We start from the raw sequence: 24223 nt of genomic DNA, 5'->3' as shown, positions 1-24223 counted from the left end.
AACAGTTGTTATACTATATTGTTCTTTTATTTGTATTATATTTTATTGTTGTATTGTTATTTTTCCTTTTTTCCCCAAATATTTTTGTCCATAGTTGGTTGAATCCATGGATATGGAGAACCGACTACAGTTGGAGATTTCAATGCCTACTTTCATTAATGAATGAAACAACTAGACAGACGATCAATAACGAAATAGAAGACTTGAATGAATAACACTATAAACCAACTAGACCTAACAGGCATCTATAGAATGCACCACAACAGCAACAGACAATACATTCTTCTTAAGTGCACAGGGAACATTCTCCAGGATAGGCTATTTGTTAGCCCATAAAAGAAGTCTCAATAAATTTAAAGGACTAAAATCATACAAAGTATGTCCTTCAACCACACTGGAAGGAAATTACATATCAATAACAGAAGGAAAAGGAAATTTGGGAGATGATCTGAGGCCTGCCAGTAGCCATGAGAGTGAACTTTCAAGCAGATCTTCCCTCACTTGAGCCTTGAGATAACTGTAGCCCCAGCTTACATTTTAATTACAATCTTGTAATTACAATCTTGTAAGATTGCCTGAGCCAGAGGCATCCAGCTAAGCTGCCCCAAGATTTCTGACCCATAAAAACTGTGAAATAATAGTTTGTTGTTTAAGCTGTAATTCTGGTTTTTACAACAGATTCTGCAGCAAATTTACTTAGCCTGAGGAGATCCCAAAAAACCTATTTCAAAGTATAAAAGCAAAATGTATGTTGATGAATGCCAAAGTCATATCCCTATCCCAAATTAATTTCCTAATAGACACACCCACTTGGATTGTACATGGCATCTCAAAATCAACATACCCAACATTCCTACATTTCCTATGTCAATTGCTGCTTCTGCCATCCAACCCTAAGCCAAAAATAATTCATCCTTGACTTTTTTTCACTCACCCATTCACAGCCCCTCTCCTCAAACACTAAATCTTGTTGATAATGCTCCCAAATATTTCTCAAAGACATCCTCTTGTATCTATCCCTAATACCATGGTTCTAATTTAAGTGCTCACTATCTCTGCTGGGCCTTCTCATAGTCTTCTCTCTTCTCCTCTTCCCAAAATCTACTCTCCACACTTTAACCAGAATTACCTAATTAAACACTAAGTTGACCATCAACATGAAAACAATAGCCAAGTTCCACAGGGTAGAATAAAAACTTCTCCAAGATCTGGTTACTACCTACTTCCTTCATCTATTTTACAATGCTCCATCTGCTTAGAGTTTCCACTTCTACCAAGTTATTTTCTACATCCATGCCTTGGATCTTATTGTGTCCTCAGCCTTAAATGCCTTTCCTATCTTTCAAAGCCGAGCTAAATTTTACTTATTATCCAACTCTTAGCTCAGGAGTTATCTATTTCAGAAAGCTTTCCCTGAAGCCCCAGGGTATGCTAATGGCCCTATTCTGTGCTCCCTGAACACTGTGTGCTTACTGTCTTATCACTTGCTATAGTTTAATATAATTTATCTATTCAATGGAATGTACCTGTATGCTCTTAAAAGTCGGGACAGCTTCACTTTACGTACTTGTAATTTTTTGTGGCTAGAAACATATATACTGACCTACTAGAAATTCAGTTATGCTCTCAAATTTCCATATTATTAACAGCAGCTGTATCTGCCTATATTGGAAAATCAGCAGTACGTTACATGTGAACTACTATTTATTCTGTCCACAGATGAGTTCATATGAGTTATAGATATCACTGGAATAATTTCCTGGCTCCCAACACAGTGCTTCAGACACTGTACTTACTAAAAAAAATTCCATTAAATTCTCTGTTGAAGTGAGTTTAACAGTAATGAACCAAATTTATTAACAATGCCATGACAATTACATATGAAACAGCATGGGACTAGAATTATTATTTCAACCACCAACCTCTACCCTATATAATAACCTAACAACTCATTTTAGAGATTAAGAAACTGAGGTTCAGAAAAGTAATTGCTTCAGAATCAATTAACTGGTAGCTGGTGTCAGAACTAGGGTTGAAAGGTAGGCCTGTTTGACTCCTTGTAGGCAATTCTAAGTTTTGTCATTGGTTTTTTTGGGTAAACTTTGGAGCATTACTTTATCTCTTGATTCTTCAATATCTTGGCCCATAATATAATAACGTTGCTAGACTGTGGTGAAAATGAATTACTTAAAGTGTCTTCACCCCAATGTGACCATTATTATTTGCACACTGAGAGGCACAGGTACATAAATAATGAAACCTGAAACCTGCATTTTTATCTATCACTAAGAAGTTTAAAATCACTTTGGGGAAAATGGTCTGTTACTCTATTATCAATGCTGTATTTTCTAAGTTATTAATGAGCTTATGACATGCTAAAAACAGTACAGTAATTTGATTTAGATTCTTTAAGTACCTATTTTTTTTAGCTGTTTTTCCTGGTCTTCACAGCAATCTACCAGAACAGAAAGAATGTTTAGTATTTTTAATTATTTGCAAAAATTAGAGAAAGAATGTGTTTAGCTGTTTTCTTCCTTTTGAGTTTCTATTTATTTACTTAGTGTCATAATTATTAAGATTGGATGAGGTCATTTGGTTTCCATAGTCCCACAGTGAACATTTAGGTGACTTAAAAAAGTTATCAAGAACATAAACTGTAATTAATCCTTGTCTTGAGAAACAATGTTAAATAGAATAAAGATTAGTGCTTTCTAAAGACAGTAGATATATATTATACAAACCAAAGAACAAGCGGTTTAAAAAGCCTTAAGAAAATTTTGTTGTTCCAAAGGCATTAACTACTTTAATTAGACACACTCCTAGAAACTTATTTGTGGATTTTGTCACATTTTTAGTTTGTTTGCTTTTCCATAGGCAAGTGATTATGATAATCCAGTTTTTATGGTACTTTACAATGCCTTCAGGGGTACGTGAACAAAAATCTTAACCGATTTTTAGTTAATGTGCCTTCACTCCTCCAGAAGAATGCAATCTCTTTCAATTTCTCTTTCTTTCTCTCAGGCTCTGCATGGCATTTTCCTCTCCTCTTCCTCCTGATGGCAAAATACATGATCACATGTTCCTTGTCCTGTTTTCCCCTGGGTGGTGTGGGTACTTCTATTTCCTTCTCCTTTTTCATCTTTTCTCTCATTATGGCCTCTAGCAAGATACTCTCCAGGGTCCCTCTGATCTCTATGCTAATAGCAAAGCACTGAAATGACAGAAAGGAAGAACAAAGAAAAAAAAAAAAAATCCCCAAAGCAGCTGGGAGTCCGTAGTTCTAACCATCTCTATGGAAACAATTCCACAGAGATCGATCTGGAAACAATTCTGTAGGGATTACTGGAGCTGTGGTGAGCTAATCTCACTTTACTTATAGGATTCAGCTTGTAAATGACAATACTTGACATTGTTTTTTGTTGTGGTTTTCTTTGGAGAAAGTAATAAAATTGGAGGCCAAATAAAAATTATACTTATGACTATATGGTGTATTTTTTAACTCAGAACTTCCTACTTGCTGTAATAATAAAAGGCAAAAGGAATGCATGTACTAATTTCAATTCCTTCCTAAGCATTTACACTGGCAAAGAGTGCCCAACACAAAGAAATTGTGGCCAAAAAACTTAAAACATAGCAGTTTGGTAGTGAAAAGTTATTCATGTCATTAGAATGATTGTAAGATTGTGGCCCATAACCACACAAAGTAAGTATGTAGAAAGAATGCCAAATTCAATCAGGCAGTAAATAGATTGTTTGAATTCAGGCAAGCGGTGAAAAGGTAACAGAATTCCACCTACCAAGTCAGGTAGAAAGCTCCCTGGATCAAGTAGCCATGTAACTTGAACCCAGGGAAGGAGTACTAAGGGAAGAACTCCATCTGAAGTGTGGGACCTGTAAGTCTTACTAATACAGCAATTTGGTTTTTTTTTTAAGGGGCGGACATAGAGAGTGACAGTGTCAGTGATATCAGGACTATCAAGTTTCAGGCCTGTTTAAAAACCTCTGGCCAGTAAACTAGTAACCACAGGTCTCCTGAGATGGTAACTCCAAGTGTTTATTAGGGCCAGTTAACTTCAATTTGCCTATAATAATGTCTGTTCTCTTAATTTACGTATAAGTTATTTGTAACTCGAGGAAGGTTCATAGTGTTTTCAGACCCTGGCCCTTGGGGTAAAACCATATAGGTTCCAATTCTAGCTCTGCCACTAAGCTATCTGTGTGACCTTGAGCAACCATTTTCATTTCTCTAGGACTCAGGCACTTCATCTATAAAATGCAGATAATTATTATTTTTCACAGTTGTAAAGAATCAGTGAATTGAGTAAAACACCTAGCTCAAATAAGCTCTCAATAGCTGCAAGCTATTGCAATTATAGCATCAGCGAGCGGTCTCAAGAATGGCAGTAGAGCACTATGACCTAGGCAATGCTTACTGCCCCACACTTGTCTTAAGCAAATTTGAGAATGAATTAAAGCCTTGAAATGGAAGTTTCCATTACACGAAGATAAATGGTTTCCTGTCTCCATCCTACACATTGCAAATCTCATGGGGAAACAAATTTCATCCTTCTACACTGCTAACATACCTCACTGCATCCCCAATAGTCTTTCCAATGTCTGTAACACTAAGTCCAAAGTCTTTTGGCTGTACTTTGAAGGTTGTCTACAATCTAGCTTCGTCCACATTTCCAATCTTACCCATGCCACAGAAACACTCAACTGTGGTCAAGTTCTTTTTCTCTTCCTGGCATTCCACGTACATTCCTACCTTTGCACTTTAACTTGTACTAATCTCTTTACCAGACTTGCTCTCCATCTTCCCACAGAAATTCGTCTTGCATTTTTTTTTTTTTTTACTTAAAGGCCTTAACGCGTCCTGACGCATTCAGGGACGTGACAGCACGACCGAAACGTATTTATTAGGTGCTACTTGTAAGCACAGTTTTCAAAAACGCAAAGCTCTATTTAGAAAACTACCCGAAGGTGACCTCCAACGGGAGGCCGATCAGTCACTGAGGCTTTAGCGGAGAGATTAAAGACAACGCGAAGGCGAGAGGACAGGAACGATTTGTTAAAACAAGGGAAACAAGAAGCCTCAGGCCCATGCCACGCACCCGGACCAGGCCTGCTGGGGGGCAGCCGGCAGCTCCAGGCCCAGGGGAAGGAAGAGGATCCCCGCCAGAGAGACGAAACAGGGTCCCGGTGGGCACTTGTATCTTCGTAGCCGAGAAACACTATTTTTTACTGCACAATGCAAATATGGTGGACAAACACCACCCTCCCCGCGTTCGCCTGTCGAACCACGTGGCGCCCTTTCCACGCTGTTGACGCGGGGGTAAGGGCGGGACCTTCACGGAATTTGCTCATGATGGGGTAGACCATGGGAGAATTTTTCCAGACCGCGACACCACGGTTCCTTCAAAACACACGCGCAGGACTGCTGCGGCCACCTCCCCAAGAGGGCAGAACAGCAGGGTCTGAGAATTTGATAGTCGTACGGTAAGCAAGAAAAGCGGCGCGTGTAGAGGCTCTTTCTCTAACTGGAAGAGCCCCCGCTTCTCTCTACCTCGCCCACAACTGGTCAGCACACCCGCACTCAAGCCCTTTTCTTACCGCCAACGCCAAAGCGGAACCGATTCTATCATCTCGCGAGAGTAGCGCCGGGCGTTCTAGCAGCTCTCGCTCCACCCCCTCCTTCTCGCTCGCTCTCTCCCATCCCCCCAAGCCAGTCGCTCTGCTACGCAGCTCCCTTAGCGGTTGCCGCCGCCGGAGACGGTTGGAGTAGCCGTTGTGGTGAGCGCTACACGAGGCGAACGACTTGTCCCGCCTCACGACCGGACCCGAGCACCGGAGTCGGTGTTACTATCGCCTGACAGGGTATCCGAAGTAAAAGGGGGTAGGTTGGGCTGGTGGTTTTGAGAGCCGAGTCGGGAGAAGGACGAAAGACCGGGAGGGGGGAGGGGGTGGAGGTCGCTGCTCGGTGACGGCTGGGGTGCGCCTACCCGGTAATCTCCCACTTCAAGGAGGGCGGCCTGCGGAGGGGAGGACACCAAGGCCCGAAGTGGGGGACGTCCAGCATTTCCCTTTTCAAAATGGCCTCCGCCATTTTGGGTACGGTGGCGCGGCCACCTTGGCTTCCCGCCCTTCCCCGCTCTTTTTACTTTTTGTTCCCCAGCTTCCGAAAACTGACTTAGAAGGCCGGGGGTGGGGGTTGGTTTAGGGCTCCTTGGAAGGGATGAAGGTGGGGAGTGAAGCGAGCAGGGAACGGCGGGGCAGTTGGGTGGGGGGAGAGTCAGGGCTGTCGGGCGCGCTCCCGATGGAAATGGCGCCGGATGGGCCTGGCCTCCCACCGCGGCCTCCGTTCCTCCGCAGTCTCGGCAGGGCTACCTGGGCTGGCGGGGCTGCGAGTGACTTCTGACGCAGATTCCCAAGATGAGAAAGGCTGGAGCTGGGGGAAGAAGGCCAATGGCGACGAAGGCGCTCAACTCCCAAATCCAGGACAAAGGAGGCAGACGGCCTCCTTTGTAATTCCGCCGCCCGGTGGCGAAGGTTTTAAGCCAGGCTTGGCTGCCGGGCCGGGAGGGGGAAGGGGCGTACTCTCCCTAGCTCTCTGGTCTCTAGGGCCGCTAGATAAACGAAAAGTCTCCGGGGAGGAATAAAGGACGCTTAGCCGGCCCTTATATTCCCGATTTGGAACTTCGAAAAGAGTACGTACTCCTTTTCCAAGGTTTTTTTTTCTTTTCCACGCTTAAACGTTAATTTTGCGGGTAATTATCTACGCAGAAAAGTTGGGTGACTTATCAAATAGGAATGTGAAATGGGCATATTTCAGATAGGTCGTCTGGGCCCAGTGAACTGTGATACTGCTTTTTGAACTTGGGGGGAGGTGGTGGGTGGTTTAACCGTGGTTTTGTGTAGTTTGGTCCATGTGGGTTAGAATTTAAGAGTTTCACTTTTAGGAAATAGTTAAACACAACCAGTGATGGTAAAAGTATATGTGTGTATGTACAGGAATTGCGTTACTAGCTTTAAATATTCAATCTCCAAGAGTTGTATTTTGTGCAGAGAGATTTTTTTTTTTCTTGGCATAAGGCTGTAGACATAAAATACTTAAAAATACAGTTAGGGTTTATTTTCTTTTGGTAGCTAAGCATGTTTTTCCTTTAGGAGTATAGTACTTTGTAATCGTATTTGAACAGGGAAATAAGCCTACTACACAGGACAAGTTGTAAACCCAGTCACGTAGTGGTGTAATTTTGAGGACAGGTTCCTTAGAGCAGCGAACTGGTGGGTAGTTTTCTTTGAAGACAGTACAGAAGGGAGGGGAAAGGCCTGAAAGAGCTTTTAATGATTCATATGAATCTTTACAAGAAGTCTGTTATCTACTTTTCCAGCTCTAAAAACAAAACCTTCCTGCCTGTTGTTGAAGATGTTCTATGATGCTTTGTCAAGATTGTCAAGGAAAAGTTTACCAAAATTCTTACTTTGAAACAGTAGGTTTTAGTGGACTTTAGAAAGACAGCTCAGACATTCCTACAAAGTAGTATACGTTATGATTAATAGCTTTCCTGGTTGGATTAGACGATACACCTTTTTTCTGCCCTCTTTTTGTCTGCGCCATAATCTGGAAACCGTCTAGTTGCCTTTTTAAAATAACTGAGTCCTTATCTCCTTAAGGTATTAGTGGTATGTCTAGGTTTCTTATTTAAAATTAAGGTGCAGGCACATTGAAAAGGAAGAATGGTGTAAAATTTCCATTATAGTTAAACTTAATTATCACCACTTGTTTGGCAAAAAATAAAATTCATTCTCATTTTTTTGGACCACCAGGCTACCATTTAGAGGACACTTCAAGAAGATAGGATATGCCCCCACATTATGAGAATTCTGTATTTCAATTGTTCTTATTAGGTATTTTTTCCCTAATGGGTTTGGTATATAATTTACATACCATAAACTTGACACATTTAAAATGTAGAGTTCAGTGGATTTTAGTGCATTCCCAGATTTGTACAATCATCACTACAATTTTAGGACATTTTTATCACTCAAAAGATGCCCATATCAATTAGCAGTCATTCCCCTTGCTGGCACCCACTCTCCCCTCAAGCCTCAGACAATCACAAATATAAATGGTATCATAAAATTTGTGGTCTTCTGTGACTGGTTTGTTTCATTTAGCATAATGTTTAGGAAATTATATTTAAAGTCTCATAAAACTGACCAAAGTTATCCTCATATTTTAATTGCTGGTATTTTAACACTTGAAATTCTTAGAGTAAGTGATTAGCTATGACATTGTTGCAAAGAAAGGTTTAGATGGATTATCCTGAATAATTAGTAAACTGTTTAGGTAGTTTCTGACAGCTTTATTAAGATAATACATTAGATTGCCTCTTTCTATGCACTTGGGGTTTTTTTTCTTCTTTCTTTTTTTGTTTTGTAAGTAGATTTTTGAGTTTTGAAGGGGTAGTAGAGCAAGGCTCTCTTTTTATTGTACACTCTTGTTCTGAATCTGGGTATGTTTTCCTCAGTTGAAAATTGTGTTAACAATTTAGTGTTTCTTATAGACAATACTTTGTTGTTTTCATATGGGAAAGTACCGACTAAGATCCTTTCACATTAAATTAGATTGACTTCAGATTTTTAAATTTCTCATGAGGAAGTGACATTTGATTTTAGATCTTTTCCACCTTTTCCTCTCTTCTGTTCTTAGATCACGCTTTTTGGTCACACTTGTTTAGGTTGGTGCTGTTTTGAATTTTTTTATTTTTTTTAAATGGTAGAGATCTTCAAGATGTCTCTGAACTTTTTTCTCAAACTGATTTGGGGGCTTTTTTCAGAGCCACTCTCTGGAATGATATTAAACTTTTAAAAAGCCTTTGCTGCCTTGGAAAAGATTTAACAGTCCTTATTTCCTTTCAAGACTCAGAATAATTTTCTATTCTTTAAGGTTCAGAAATTCTGTTTGTGGTATATCTCATTGCTTTTGCAGGGCACCTTAAAATTCAGTGACAGTTGCTGTCAGCAAATGCTTACCATGAGGCAGACCAAGCTCTTTAAATAATTCTTGACAACAGCCCAGTGAGGTATGGGTTCTACTGCTATATTTTACACTTGAATAGGCTCAGAGGTTAAGTGGTTGATGCAGCCTGTGGATGACAGAGTAGAGACTCAGGCCCCCAGGGTATTTCTCTTAAAAGTTGATAATGTTTATTTGTGAATAAGTTGTAATGTCAGTTCATTTTGGTTCTGTATGTCTAGGGTGGCACCTAGGACTTTAACAAAACAGGTGCTGAAGGTGATTCATATGTAGAGGTTATTTGATTAGTAACAACTTCTGGAGAGTTTTTATATTAGCTTACTTTAGTGCATGAATTCTAGGAAAAAGAAATTTACTCTTTGCGGATGCCACCTCTAAGAGTTGAACTAATAATTAGATCATGCGAAATTAAGCATTAGTGAATGCTATTGATGTATGAAATATCCTCAAGCATAAAGGAATCAAGTGAACAAACTGTTTTGTTTACAGGGGAGGAGGTGGTGAGGGAAAGGTTTGAAATATTCAGGTGAGTAGAATTCCTACAGCTGCATAGTGAAATTTGTAAGGTTCTGGTAAGTTTCTGCAGCTGAAGGACTTCTGCATTAGCCTCTTTTGAAAGTGTTCTGGAATTTTAAAAGGATGGATGCCTGTTGCCTCTGGGGAAGGGAACTGGGTGGATGGGTTCCCTATCTCCAGTGACTTCCAAATAGATGGTTTCTAAAACATGGGTACTGTTGGAAGATGATCATTTTAAAGTGGCCTTCGACCTCAGTTTTAACTCAGTTCTAATTAATTTTAAAACTCTTGCTCTTGGTGAGTTTAAACTAGATACAGCTAAAATTTCCTCCCTTCAAAGACAGTTTGGTGTATTGAAAATTATAGTGCATCACCTTTGTAATACTTTTCAACATCAACCACTATTCATTACATTTTTACTTAGGCTCTCTGATGTGAGTAGATGGTGGTATATGTAACTTCTGAATAATTCAAGTTTTAAAGAATTTGCATGACTATTCAGGTGAATAGTGAAATCTGAGAAGTATGAAAGAAAATGTGAGATGAAAAGGCTGGAGTTGGCATTCAGGTGACAAGTAGTTTGAAGACTCTGGTAGTTGAATTATTCGAGTTTTCTTAAAAGTAGGAAATATATTTTTGATCCTAAGAAATTCAGTGCTTTTTGCCAGGAGGTGTCAGGTTTCACTGCCTTTTTCCCTACCCCAAAATAGAAAGGTGGTATCCCTTGGGTTGTGGCATTGTCAACAGGAGTCTTTTAACCCTATGTTGCATTTCCTCTTGTGACACCTCTGAGAGGTGTTTCTTCAGTACCTCTTGAAAAGAGTGTATTTTGATTGACTGCTCTATGTGCTTGTTTATTTTTTATAGCATTTAAATCAAACGGTATTGAGATGGATTGGGTTATGAAACATAATGGTCCAAATGACGCTAGTGATGGGACAGTACGACTTCGAGGACTACCATTTGGTTGCAGCAAAGAGGAAATAGTTCAGTTCTTTCAAGGTACCTCTAGTATTAGTCAAAGTTTAGTAGTGTGATTTTCTATTTGTATTATATTACTCAGTTTTTAATTTGTAAAACCCATTTGATTTTGGAACTTTTAAATTTAACCATGATAATCCTGGTGAATGTATTAAAATATAAAATGTGCTCCAGTTAATATTCAATACAGAATGTGTAAGAATTTGTAAAACCTAATTAATTTACAGTAACTTAATTGAGAATAATTGTGTGATGAAATAAACCATGAATTAGCATTTGGAGCATGTGGAGTTAAGTTTGATTTGTAGCAATTTTTTTCATGTAATATAGGTGGGCTTTTAGAGTATAATTACACAGTGTTTTTACACTGGTTGCAAAAAATTTATTTAATCTAGTAATATTTGAAAAAATCTTTTCATTTGTATTATGGGGTGATGGGAAACTAAGCTTTTTTGTTTTGTTTTGTTTTCTTTAGACTTGTTTTAAATATTTGATTCAGATGGGAATGTTTCAGCCTTTAACACTGTTCCCCTTGATGGGGTTATTTGTCCTTGGGTTAAAGGGTTGGAAATCGTGCCAAATGGGATAACATTGACGATGGACTACCAGGGGAGAAGCACAGGGGAGGCCTTCGTGCAGTTTGCTTCAAAGGAGATAGCAGAAAATGCTCTGGGGAAACACAAGGAAAGAATAGGGCACAGGTGGGGATGGAGAGTTTGGGATGGTGTTAAATTTTTATTTTTGGGGGTTGTGGGTCACTATTGCTTAAATGGGGGGGTAACCATAACATTTTTCTGGGGTAGTTTAAAAGAATTGATAATTACCTAAATTTAACTTGGAAACTACAGATTTGGGTGGGGAATTAATGCTAATAGCTTACTTAAATTAAAATTAGATTGTTTCCATTTCTCTGTAGGATGTTGTCAATGAATGCATTTGTATAATCACCTATTTTCTTTAAAACACTATCTTGTACTAAAGGAAACAAACTAAAAATATATTTTATGAATTGTTTTCAAATGACTAATTTGTCTATGTAAAACTTAAATATTTAATTATTTAAGTTTGTAGGTGTAAAAAATGTTAACTTATGGTGTATTTAGGCAATTTAAATTGGGTTATGTATCTAGATGTAGAAAAATGTACTGCATTTTGCCCAATATCTAATTTGCTCTAATACATTTATGCTGAAACCTATACCTTAAAACGTTTTTAAATAGGTATATTGAGATCTTCAGAAGTAGCAGGAGTGAAATCAAAGGATTTTATGATCCACCAAGAAGATTGCTGGGACAGCGACCGGGACCATATGATAGACCAATAGGAGGAAGAGGGGGTTATTATGGAGCTGGGCGTGGAAGTATGTATGACAGAATGCGACGAGGAGGTGATGGATATGATGGTGGTATGTGTATCTAATGAACACAGGTTCTGTTGTCATTTTCTTAATATTCCTGACATTTTGTCAAGAAATATAGAAATGGCAGTAATTTCAGTACCTACAAGGTTCTAAAACCTGTTCATGAAAATATGGATATCTGTGGCCAGCTATGGGACTGGATTGATGCACATTAGCACCTAGAAAACTTACGCAGAAATTACAAGGAAGATATTGGCATATTTTGGCATGGGGATGAAATTTAATTTACATGTCTGAATTTGTCCTTTTTAGATTTTTAATATCCATAGGTGTTTAATACTTCATATGCACTAAGTTGGAAATTACAAAAATAGTCAAGTGAAACTGCTTATCACAAAATGTGTTTTATAAACTAGATTATAAAATTTATCTCTTGAAAGTGTATTCATGTATTTCTCCTTAAATTACACAGGTTATGGAGGTTTTGATGACTATGGAGGCTATAATAATTATGGCTATGGAAATGATGGCTTTGATGACAGAATGAGAGATGGAAGAGGTACAATAAATATTAAAGATAATTTTATTCTGAGATAATTTTTAGTATTTGCAAGCTCTTAGTGGTAATAAAGGGAACTTGTATAAAAAGTTGAGCATACGTCAGTGTGGTCCTCTGTAGGGCTTTTTTTTTATACTTTGTATAGTACATATGTATACTTTTCTAACATGTTTCCATAATAGTTTATAATCTTTGCAAATGTTATTTTCCAGGGATGGGAGGACATGGCTATGGTGGCGCTGGTGATGCAAGTTCAGGATTTCATGGTGGTCATTTTGTACACATGAGAGGGTTGCCTTTTCGTGCAACTGAAAATGACATTGCTAATGTGAGTAATTTTAGTAATTATTAGTGGTTTTGTACTTGTCCTGGTATCTCAATTTTGAAGCATTCTTAATGTTTTCATGTTTATAGTTTAACATTAGAATCCCTTGAACATAAAAACATATCCTACCCCCTTATCTTTAGTGTTACAGTTATTTTTGTGTCCATTGTGTCCTGACCTACATAGGATTCAAGCAAGTAAAAAGCTGCATTCATAAAATTCAGTTAAGGGGATATAGTGAAAGAGAATGATCAGTATAGAGTGGTGGTGACTGGAGAATATTTTTTTGTCATTGTGTCAGGTTTCAAAAGATTTAAGTTTTGGTGGTTGGGTTTCGCTTTATAGGCTAGATGGTGATTAAAAACTGAGGAGTTGCAAATAATAGGAATAGATGCTGCTGCCGTCATTGATTTGAAACTGATTGGTTTTAGATTGGTGGGGGGGGGGGTGGGCAGCAAATATCAGCCCATGGGCTAAATCCAGTCACACCAATTTGTTTATTCAGTAGGTGCATTAGAGAGCTAGTGGTAAACAAAGCCAAAAATACTATCTGGCTCTTAAAGCCAAAGTTTGCTCTAGATCTTACTGGGAACCAATTGGCGTTAAGTTCCAAATGCCTTTATACTGATAGCTTAAACCTGGTTAACTTGTGATTAGAACTATATGTAGAGTTTGCAGGTTTATCAAACCCCATTGTTCTGAATCATGATATACCCTATTTCTCTGCATATAGTTTCTGAGTTTCAGGGGACCTATTATATCTAGGACAGCAATATTGAAGTAAATTTCTTGGAAGGCAGGATTAGGGGTGGGGCTTTGTTCCATTTCAGGTCATAGGGTAAAAAGATTTCTTCTGTTTACGATAAAATATTTTCTAGATTAGATACATTGTTCTTTCAAAATTTATTATCACCTTGCTTATTTTAAAAGTGGTTAAGTTCTTTGCAATAATCTGAACAGAAAAGAAATGTGTTTTTTCATTTAGTTCTTCTCACCACTAAATCCAATACGAGTTCATATTGATATTGGAGCTGATGGCAGAGCAACAGGAGAAGCAGATGTAGAGTTTGTAACACATGAAGATGCAGTAGCTGCCATGTCTAAAGATAAAAATAACATGCGTAAGTGGTATTCTTGGCATGCTATCATTTCCTAGATGTGAACTTACATGTAAAATAAATTCTCATTTGTTTAAGTAAATATAAGAGGTCATAGGTTCTGTAGATTACTCTTGGCAGCCATTGGCCTCTATATGAAGTTCAGATTTTAATGGTTCCTCTGGGTTTTTTTCATCACCACACTAGGAATTGATACTTAATATTTACTTTCATATTAGCCAGTTAACCTTTTAAAGCTTTTATTGATAAAATTATGATCCATCATTCCTTTCTCTCCCCTATGCCCTTGCTTTTTTTCTTAAAGAACATCGATACATTGAACTCTTCCTGAATTCGACTCCTGGAGGCGGCTCTGGAATGGGCGGTTCAGGAATGGGAGGCTACGGCAGAGATGGAATGGGTATGTAAAGTTTTTAAGATAAGCAGAGTTAGCTACTTAGCAATCCGTCTCAAACTTTTTTTTTTCCCCCAAAAGATAATCAGGGAGGTTATGGATCTGTTGGAAGAATGGGAATGGGGAACAATTACAGTGGAGGATATGGTACTCCTGATGGCTTGGGTGGTTATGGTAAGTATCTCTAGTTCGGTTTGTGTTAGTCCCCATATAAAGTACAATTAAAAATGCACACAATACTTTTTACATCTCACGCATGAATGTCTTGTGCTAAGTGATTCTTAATGTTATTTTTTCTTAAGGCCGTGGCGGTGGAGGCAGTGGAGGTTATTATGGGCAAGGTGGCATGAGTGGAGGTGGATGGCGTGGGATGTACTGAAAGCATAACCACCAACACGTACAAGTCCTGACAACAGCATCTGGTCTACTAGACTTTCTTACAGATTTACTTTCTTTTGTATTTTAAGAACTTTATAATGACTGAAGGAATGTGTTTTCAAAATATTATTTGGTAAAGCAACAGATTGTGATGGGGAAATCTGTTTTCTGTAGGTTTTATTTGTTGCATACTTTGACTTAAATAAATTTTTATATTCAAACCACTGATGTTGATACTTTTTATATACTAGTTACTCTTAAAGATGTGCTGCCTTCACAAGATTTGGGTTGGTGTATTTTATTAGCTCTGTTAAGAAGTAGAATGGTGTAATTTTAGAGGATAATGGTTCACCTCTGCATAAACTGCAAGTCTTAAGTAGACATCTGAAATAGAGTTTCACAAATATAATTAGTGTAACTTTTTTTTGTTAATTTCTCCTGGACAACACTGTAAATATAAAGCCTAAAGATGAGGTAGCTTCAGGAGTATAAATTCAGCTAATTAGTTCCATGTTATTCTTTCTCAAATGTAATTTATCAGGCTTAGCTCTGGAATGTTGATGACATAAGAGGTATCTGGATTTCTGAGTATTCGTAATTGTGTAACTGGGGGGTGGAAGCATTGGAAGTTCTAAATTCTAACACTAGATTTTGGAGTAAAATCCCCATGACACTTGACCAACCGAAATACCAAAAGTGTTTCCAGAAAATTGAGAGTTGTACGTTATCTCAAGATGTCTTAGAGTAGGTTAAGGTTCTCAGTGACATGAGAATTCAGTATAAGTACATAGGTATTTACTATGGAGTATAATTTTCACAGATGTATTTTCAGTTTCCTGCCCAATGGAGCATATGGTTTTAAAATAACTGTAAATGAGTACTTTAAAGAAATGTAAGACAAGTCCATGTTATAGTCAATTAAAATAAGAATCTGCAGTTGGGTTTTTTGCATCTGATAATCTGCTTGGAGTTTTAAAATACTATATGTAGCAAGGAAAAGGTGCTTTTTTTAGTTCTAATCCCTTTCATCAATATGGCTTTTTCAAATTGGCTAATGGATCAAAATGAAACCTGTCAATGTGAATTCAGTTAACTGAACTTGTTATTGTTTTTGCTAGAAATGTTATTAATGTAATAAATGTCAATGTGGGAGATAATAGTATGGTGTCTGTCCTAGAATGCTTTGTGTCGGTCACTGTATCAAATTGGTAGAAAGTACTGTATATGATGTCTAATTGAAGATTTAGAACAAGTGACTCCTAAGGAGTGATTTCTGCTGTTAGAAGAGGGAGCTGTGACAGCCTGTATATTTGGAAGCTGTTAGTTTGGTTTGTTTTGAGACAATCTTCTCTGTTGCCCAGGCTAGAGCATAGTGTTGTCATCATAGCTCACTACAACCTCAAAATTCCTGGGCTCGAGTGATCCTTCTGCCTCGGTCTCCCAAATATCTGGGACTACAGCACACATCAGCGGGGTCTTGCTATGTAATACAGGCTGGCCTTGAAATCCTAGCCTGGAGCCCCTTGACTCAAGCAATGATTCATCTTAATACTTGCAGTCACTTCCTTGAAATAGCTACTTAAATATGAGGGCTCACAGCACCTGTCTTTTGAAAGTCACATGTGCTTTTATTTTCCCCTTAAAATCTTCACGCTGTAAAAGTATAAAATGTTAGAAATCAAAGTTGCCCTTTTTAAGCAGGCTAGTTTTTCAAATCTTTATTTGGTTTATAAAATTCACATTTTATTTTTAAAACATTACAGGATAGAAGAATTACAATTGCAATTCCTTGGCACCATGATAGCATTATTATAGTAGTACTGCTAGGTGAGGGAATGGTATGTGAAATCTTTTGAAAAGTAAAAGGTTCGTAATCACAAATTGTGAACATTTTGTAAAAGGAAAAACTCAAAGCATAAGTGGTTTTTGAGCCAAAAACGAAGCAAGTTGCATTCATAAAAGCTGCCTTTAAAAGAAAAAGCCCAAATGAATGGTGAGACATGTTTTGAATGGCAAGAAATTTGAAGGGTGACTAGAAGTCGTGGTTTATTTGTTCAATGAAATCATTCTTGGAATTTAAGTTACTTTAAAATTTGTTCAAGCACAGTAATAAAAAACACCTATTTGAAATTTTTCATTTATGCTTCTCATTTTCAACAGTCATAAAAATGTTAATCTATCCCATCAATACAAAATGGTTCATTCAAGAATATAATTCCTTCTTGAGGACATTTCTATCAATCAGTATTCAAAAGAAAGACCATCTAAAAATATGTCAAGATCTAACTGAAGTTGACCTCAAAAGCTGAAAATTTATGGGTTCTGGAGATAATAGATCTTCAAGTAAAATATTAGTCTCATGCTTTGGCAATTAGAAAATTTAATAATTTTAAATGTGCATGACAGTATATACTCATGAGGAAAGATCCTGTGGAGTAACTATTTTGGGGAAGGAGAGGAAAATGTTCTGATAAATCACAAAATGTGATGCTCCCAAGTAATGTAAAATTCCTATACATTTTTGATAGGCTCACAAACTTAAAGTGCATGGCTAAAAAATTAAAAAGATAATGTGATGCTGTTTATATAAAGATAACAATTTTTACAGATTAGATTCTTAGTATGCTATAAACAGTATAACTGGATTAGTGTTCGTTGCGTCAGCTTGAAATAGTTCAAATATATATTTCACAGTGGGACAGAGACTATTTTCATCTGCTCAATACCCTGGCATAGAGGTGACCAGTATATTGGTGTAATTTTACTGTGGGCATATAATGCAGTGGTAGACCACTACAGTGTAATGCTTCCTAAAAGTTACTCCAATGGCAATATAATACAAAATTTCTTGAACTACTCAAACCTATGTGTAATATAAAAGGTAAAGTTTTAATTTTTTCCTCATTTGTAATGCTTAGAGAAGAGAATCTTTATAAGGAACCTGTAATCCCCTGCTTTTATACATATTTTTTTCCAGGGAAGAGACTGTTTTCATTTTTGAATTGGGGGGATCTTAAGCAGACAGCTGCTTAAGAAGGGCTGTCTGAGCCACCTTAAATAACAGCAATTCAGTGAGACAGGTAGCATAGGAGACCTGCAAGTAACTAACTTAAGGTAAAAGTATGATATATACATGTAACTTCCTTTCAAGATTAGAAGAAAAAATGTTGAGGCCAAATAATGCCCCTTTAATTAAATCCACTATCTGAAAGGTATAGGCAAGCATGACAATAATTTTGAAAAGACTAAAAGGAAATTTTTTAGGACAAAATATTGGTCCTTTCTAATGCAAAAGAGGGAAAGGGGAAGAAGGGGCAAATAAATAGAGTTAAATTGAAATCTTACCAAGATAATGAAAAATGTTCAATTGGAATATTAATACTTCTAAAAAGTTTTATGCATTTCCAGTCTCCATGAGACCTGTGAAGCTTTAAAGTGCATTAAGAGAATTTCAGGCACCATCAAATATCAACTTGACAGAATTTGGAAGAATAAAACAATCTGAAGCCTTATTTTTAAGAAGGCCTTTACAAGATAAGGCAAATGTGTGTTAGCTATGCTATCTGGCCTTTCAATGAAATTAAGTGTTCATGATTATTACATCAATTAAAAATTAGGCTAACATTATTTTTAAGCATGCTCTGCTGAATTCTTTTTGAATAACAATGAGGAAGGAAATATCAAATTACAACTAATTACCATGAGTTGAGTATGTGGAAAATAAACTGGTACCAATACTGACTGAAAGCTGCTTAAGAAGGGCTGTCTGGATACCTTGTATACATACAGATCATACACAACATTCCTTGTAGGTACTTGGATCATAAAGATTTAGTTCTGGAGTCTTATGGTAAGTTAGATGAGCATCTCTGAATGAGCAATGCGTGACAGGAATCACAGACTCGTACTGGTTTTGGTGAGGAAGGCAAAGGCAGTTCATTGTCGGAGCAGGCATTACAGAAAATTTCCCCGCAGTTTCTACAATGGTGCTATCAAAAGAGAAAAAAATCTATGAATAACCATAGTTGGAGGCATTTTTGCACCAAAATTTTTGGACTCACTTCCTAGCTCCCTTACCTTTCTCTTAGAGAGTGAAAATTCCTTTTCGCAAAGTTTACAATGTGTTGCTTCTTTGTCTTTTAGCCAAACCAGTCCCTAGTAGGAAGAAAAGTCAAAATGCTTACATTGGTAACATCAAAAATTACATGTGAAAACTTTTTTGCCCAAGAACATTTTATAGAAATAAATATATGAAGAAGCAAAAATAAAAGTTCTTTTCTTTGAGATGTACTGAAACATTTGTAGATGAACTATGTGTGAAATTTGCCTCAAAATATCCTGGGTTGGGAGGGGAGATGTGTATTGAGTATAAACAAGATTGCCAATGTAATGATAAATAGTGAAACTGGGTAATATTTCATTTTACTCTTCCTGGATATGATCAAACATAGTTCATTTTACAACTGTATATATTTGATCATATCCAGGATAAAATATTTTTAAGAAATAAAAATCTATTATTGATGGGAATTCTTTTTTAAGGAAAAGAACCTTCAAGATTATCTAGTCCAACAACATTTAAAGAGAAATTTTCACTACGTGAAATGCAAGATTTTGGCATTATGTATACTTTATACATAGTAAAGCCCTAAAATCTGAAGAAAATTGGGAAATCAGATGTTTGAGTTCATTATTTTAGATAAGACCTTCTTTTTTTTCAACAGAGATAGGGTCTCACTCTGTCACCCAGGCTGGAGTGCAGTGGCATGGTCATAGCTCACTGCAACCTCCAACTCCTGGGCAAAATAATGATTTCCACAAAATAGAGGATTACTATAAGGAGGAAAGTGCCAACAGGAAGCATACATGGGGGCTTCCAGGGTACTGGTCATATTCTATTATAAGCTGAGCAGAGGGTATGCAAGTGGTTTTTTTGTTTTGTTTTGTTTTGTTTTGTTTTTTTTGAGACAGAGTCTCACTCTGTTGCCCGGGCTAGAGTGAGTTCTGTGGCATCAGCCTAGCTCACAGCAACCTCAAACTCCTGGGCTCAAGCAATCCTCCTGCCTCAGCCTCCCGAATAGCTGGGACTACAGGCATGCGCCACTATGCCCGGCTCATTTTTTCTATATAGATTTTTAGTTGTCCATATAATGTCTTTCTATCTTTAGTAGAGACAGGGTCTCGCTCTTGCTCAGGCTGGTCTTGAACTCCTGACCTCGAGCAATCCACCCGCCTCGGCCTCCCAGAGTGCTAGGATTACAGGCGTGAGCAACTGCGCCCGGCAAAAAATGTTTTTACACAGTTTAAATAATGGTGATTTGGGCAAACATCCATGTATCCACCCATCTCCTAAAAAAGTGTGAGAACAGAATAAAGGCATATTTAGATGTGCAAATTCCTACAATTTTTATCTTCATCCACCATTTTTCAGGAAGCTACTGAAGGATGTGCTGCCCACAACAAGGGAGTAAACCAAGAGAGAAGTTATGGGGTTCAGGCAACAGGACTCCCACATAAGAGAAGGATAAAGGGTATTCTGAGAATACCAGCAAATGGAACTGTCAGGACAGGAGGAACCAGACTAGACATGAGCAGTAGAATAGAGAACTCTTGAACTTGAAGAAATGATTCCAAGGAAAGAATAAACTAACCTATTATTACCTGATACATTTTACCACGTAAAAAAACTTTATCAAGAAGTATTTTATAGAACTGTTTGAAGGTATGAGAAAACTCTGATGTTAAAGAGAAGGGCAATTACTCAGGGGGAAATAAAAAGTATTAATAGTTCAAGTAAGAAAATAAAATCACAATACCTGGCTCGGTAAGAAACAATTCAATAGTCATAATGAAGAATATAAAGTAAATGAAGGCCACAAAAAACTTAATTATACTGGGAGAACAGAAAGACTCCAGTGAGAGTGACCAAAACTCACCCACCATGTTAAGAAGTCAACAGATAGCCCTAAAATCGGTGAATCAAGAGCAAACAGTAGATACTACATATTATTTAGAAATACAGGGATAAATACCAGAAGAAACAGGTAAAAGAACTGAAAGTAGCTAGGCTAGTTCCTCATCTGGGGCAGACAAGAGACCACTACCATTTTTTTTTTTTTAACTTTTTTCGGTGTTAAATCTTTTTAGCAATGTTTTTTGGTGTTAAGTCTTTTTAGCAATGTTTTTTTATTTTCACGTAACACTTTGATAAAAAAAAAAATGAAATAAGTAAGTTACGGGGTAGGAAGCCACCTGTCACTGAAGTGCTCACGCGGACACTGTCTTTTTCTATGTTGTAGAAGGGATTCTTGCATCCAGACACATTCACAATCATATACTGATAAATTGTACCCACCACTTCCATATGTATTAACGTATTCAAAATTCAAAGCAACCCTATGCAGAAATAAGCCCATTTCAGAAGAGAAAACTGAGGCTCAATGAGGACATGTGACTTGTTGAAGGTCAAAAACTAGTAAGTAACAGACTGGCATAGGAACTCAAGGATTCTTAAGTTCAAAGGCAGTTTCACTCTATAGTGCCACACTTCATAGAGAAGTGGACAAAATTTTATTTCTAAAGTCAATTTCCAACAAGAACATTATTTAATAATAGTGTGATTTCTAGAGGTGCCAGAAAGAGCTGAACCCCCATCATCCAGATTCCCCATTCGGTGCTTCTGCCTTCATGCATCCTGGGATTCATTAATAATACCTTAGATTTATACAGGGCTTTACCTTTTATTGGAGACTTTCACATATATTATACTTTCCTACTTAAGGAAAACATTTCCTACTCACCTGTAATGCTTTGTTGGCTTCTTTTATATCCTCTATTTTAAGTTTTGATCTAAAAAAATAATAAGTCCAAATTTTAGTACACATATTTAAATATAGAATACCTAGTAAGTCATTAGATATTGGTTTTTCATAGGATATAAAATTGTATATATTTAATAGTACGTGATCCTAATGATCTGTCTCTGACCAGAATATTTTCCTATATTTTCTAAATGTCCTAAAGCCAAAATCTATTTTTTAGATGTACAACTTGTATTTCTAAGGAAAGAAATATTAGCATGTTCACATGATGATGATAATGTTAATAGCTCTCATTTACTGTACGTTTACTATGTGCCAGACACTATACTATAACCTTTGCGTGTACTTAATCTTCACAAAAACCTATTTTAACAATGAAAAAAGGCCTGATGAAGTTCAGTCACTTGTAAGAGGTCACAGAGGCGGTAACTGGAGAAGCCAAGATCCAAACCCTGGTCTGTGACCCCAAAGCCCGCATGCTAATCATTATATACACTATGCATCCAGCAGATATAAAAGTGCTAAGGAAGAAAATATTGCAGAAGACATAGTCGTGATGCTTTTCTACTTTTTGTAAATACATATGTTAATGAAAATGCAGATTTATAAAAAGCAGTATTTAATTATATTATATAGTGGGATCTGGCAGTGATCCCACTACCCGGAGATAATCTCTACATGTCTATATGTGTATTTTAAATGGAATTATTATTTACATAGTTTTCTATAACCAGCTCTTTTCACTTAATATATCCTGAACAGCTTACAGCTACTGACTTGTTACTAAGTATCTGCCCCATCGCTATCGTATGTGGCAGATACTTAGTAACTGGTGGGTTGGTATATAACATGTGAAAGAATATAAAATGGTTTATATAATTATGATATACTGTTGAACTTTCAATTTGTTTCAAATTTTTCACCACAAAAGTTGTTTATTAAAATTGGAATCATCCCTGGAAGAAAAGGGGGTTTAAAAAAAAAAGTAAAATTGGAATGACTAGAAAATCTGTATTATTTTTCTTAGAAATGAAATTACTGGATCAAAAGCTATATCAAATATTTCAGTTTCTGCTACTGAAACAGAACATTACAAACCTTCTTTGCCCTATAGGTGCTCTTCATGCCAAGACATAAATCTAGTTTACACTGACTCTTACAGTGGAAATAATAAATGTAAAACTATACACTGTAAAAATGTTGACAGAACAATCAAATTTTCTTGGCTAAAATTCACATCTATAAAACGTGCCTCAGGAAAACTGACTCTGGTGGGAATAATGGCCTCCACAGTAATGGTTTATCTGTGTGCTATACAGAAAAATTGGATATGGAATGACAGTGGCATAATGGCATTGACCACAAAAAATAGTTATGAAAATGTACTGGTATTTATATATTCCTGATTAAAATGCTTTCTATTCACAAATATGGACTCAGAAAAGATTGTCTCCCTATGACATATATGTATAGACTAAGTGTCCTAAAGAAGAAGGCCGTCAGTTACTATTCCAATAAATGTAATGTACAAGAATATCTTCTCCTCCTCCTAAATAGAGAGGAAATAGGTATCCATTATTTGTTTTAATTAGCTTTTATTAGGGAACATGTATTTTAAGTGTGTGAAAATATTCTGACCTTAGCATGAAAACAGCATAGAAAAGGGTCAAAATAAAATATAAGAGGCCGGGCATGGTGGCTCATGTCTATAAATCCTAGCAACTTGGGAGGCCAAGGTGGGAGGATCGCTTGAGGCCAGGAGTTCAAGACCAGCTTGAGCAAAATAGTGAGACCCTTGTCTCTACAAAAAAAATTTTAAAAAAATTAGTTGGGTGTGGCGGTGCACACCTGTAGTCCCCACTACTCATGAGACTGAGGCAAGTGGATCTCTTGAGCCTAGGAGTTTTGAGGTTGCAGTGAGCTATGAGGACACCAGCCTACTACACTCCAGCCTGGGCAATGCAGCAAGACTCTATCATTTGTTAATAAATAAATAAATGAATAAATAAAAGAATGAATGAATATAATGAATGTGATACAATCAATTATGATGCCACAGGAAAATATCCATAAACTACACAAGCCTCTGATAATCCTGAAACCCTTACTTTCAAGGGGAAAAAAAAATCTATAAATGTCTTTATATGGAAAGGACAGCATTTACAGAATATTTACAAAATATAGACTTGGAAGAGTCCTGGTAATCCCTCTTTTTCTAAACTAAAAATTCTTCTTGCTAGAATTTAAGGCTCAGTGAAGATAAGGAAAAGGCCAGTTATCCTTCGCAGAATACTCCATGCATTTTAAACTGTCAGTCAATATAATACAGATATACTAATTAGCCTAGATTCTCTTCCTTGAATAGTCCATCCTAATATTTCATATGTTCCATGTTTTCTTCAAATATAAATAGTTTCCTTTAAGCTTCTTTTAGTTCTCAAATTAGTCTACTGTAATTAGAATTCATTCAGAACAACGTTTAAAGCCTTCCAAAATCTATCAAAAATTCTCTATCAGAATCCTTCAATATAAACCAGTAAGTAAATATTTCATTTTCAAAAGTGTATTTCTAATTAAAATTAACCATTTACATTTAAAATGGCAAGTTGAGATGGTAATGACTAGGAAGTAACTTCCAGATCCAACCCATTCATTTTACAGCCAAGAAACTGATATTCTGGCTGGGACGAGGAAAGGCACTGTATTAGGTGTTTTCACATACATACTT

The 24223-nt window shown here is 37.0% G+C and overlaps 3 protein-coding genes across 23 annotated transcripts in view; 1 reads left to right on the top strand and 2 right to left on the bottom strand.

Annotated features, from left to right (window-relative positions):
* Positions 1-6531, bottom strand: part of PBLD (phenazine biosynthesis like protein domain containing) — a 32771-nt gene extending 26240 nt beyond the window's left edge. The window contains exons 1-2 of one of the 3 annotated variants that reach the window (XM_069460445.1): positions 6388-6531; positions 3116-3117 (exon numbers count right to left, since the gene is read on the bottom strand). The gene's annotated coding sequence lies outside the window, so the exon portion shown is untranslated. Of the gene's footprint in view, positions 1-3115; positions 3118-5114; positions 5227-6387 lie in introns of those variants that run through there. The other 2 variants (XM_069460444.1, XM_069460443.1) reach the window with 2 other exon arrangements.
* Positions 5716-16923, top strand: HNRNPH3 (heterogeneous nuclear ribonucleoprotein H3). Of its 19 annotated transcripts, none has more exons than XM_069460431.1 (10): positions 5716-5858; positions 10427-10561; positions 11103-11241; positions 11761-11900; positions 12373-12459; positions 12672-12787; positions 13770-13905; positions 14207-14302; positions 14378-14470; positions 14599-16815. In XM_069460431.1, exons 2-10 carry the CDS (start codon positions 10450-10452, stop codon positions 14673-14675), a joined length of 996 nt encoding a protein of 331 aa, XP_069316532.1. In that variant the 5' UTR covers positions 5716-5858; positions 10427-10449; the 3' UTR covers positions 14676-16815. The 19 variants fall into 19 exon arrangements, with proteins under 19 accessions (XP_069316532.1, XP_069316530.1, XP_069316528.1 ...); XM_069460429.1 differs by having other exon boundaries at positions 5716-5877; XM_069460427.1 differs by having other exon boundaries at positions 5716-5877; positions 11761-11927; positions 14599-16814.
* A 1302-nt stretch (positions 16924-18225) lies between these two features.
* Positions 18226-24223, bottom strand: part of RUFY2 (RUN and FYVE domain containing 2) — a 37192-nt gene continuing 31194 nt past the window's right edge. The window contains exons 16-18 of the mRNA XM_069459861.1: positions 21475-21523; positions 18752-18829; positions 18226-18663 (exon numbers count right to left, since the gene is read on the bottom strand). Coding sequence (XP_069315962.1) covers positions 18520-18663; positions 18752-18829; positions 21475-21523 — 271 coding nt within the window. The 3' untranslated portion in view covers positions 18226-18519. The remainder of the gene's footprint in view (positions 18664-18751; positions 18830-21474; positions 21524-24223) is intronic.

This window comes from Eulemur rufifrons, chromosome 28 (genome assembly GCF_041146395.1).
Source record: "Eulemur rufifrons isolate Redbay chromosome 28, OSU_ERuf_1, whole genome shotgun sequence".
Lineage (NCBI taxonomy): Eukaryota > Metazoa > Chordata > Mammalia > Primates > Lemuridae > Eulemur > Eulemur rufifrons.
This window is presented reverse-complemented; position numbering and strand designations above follow the sequence as displayed.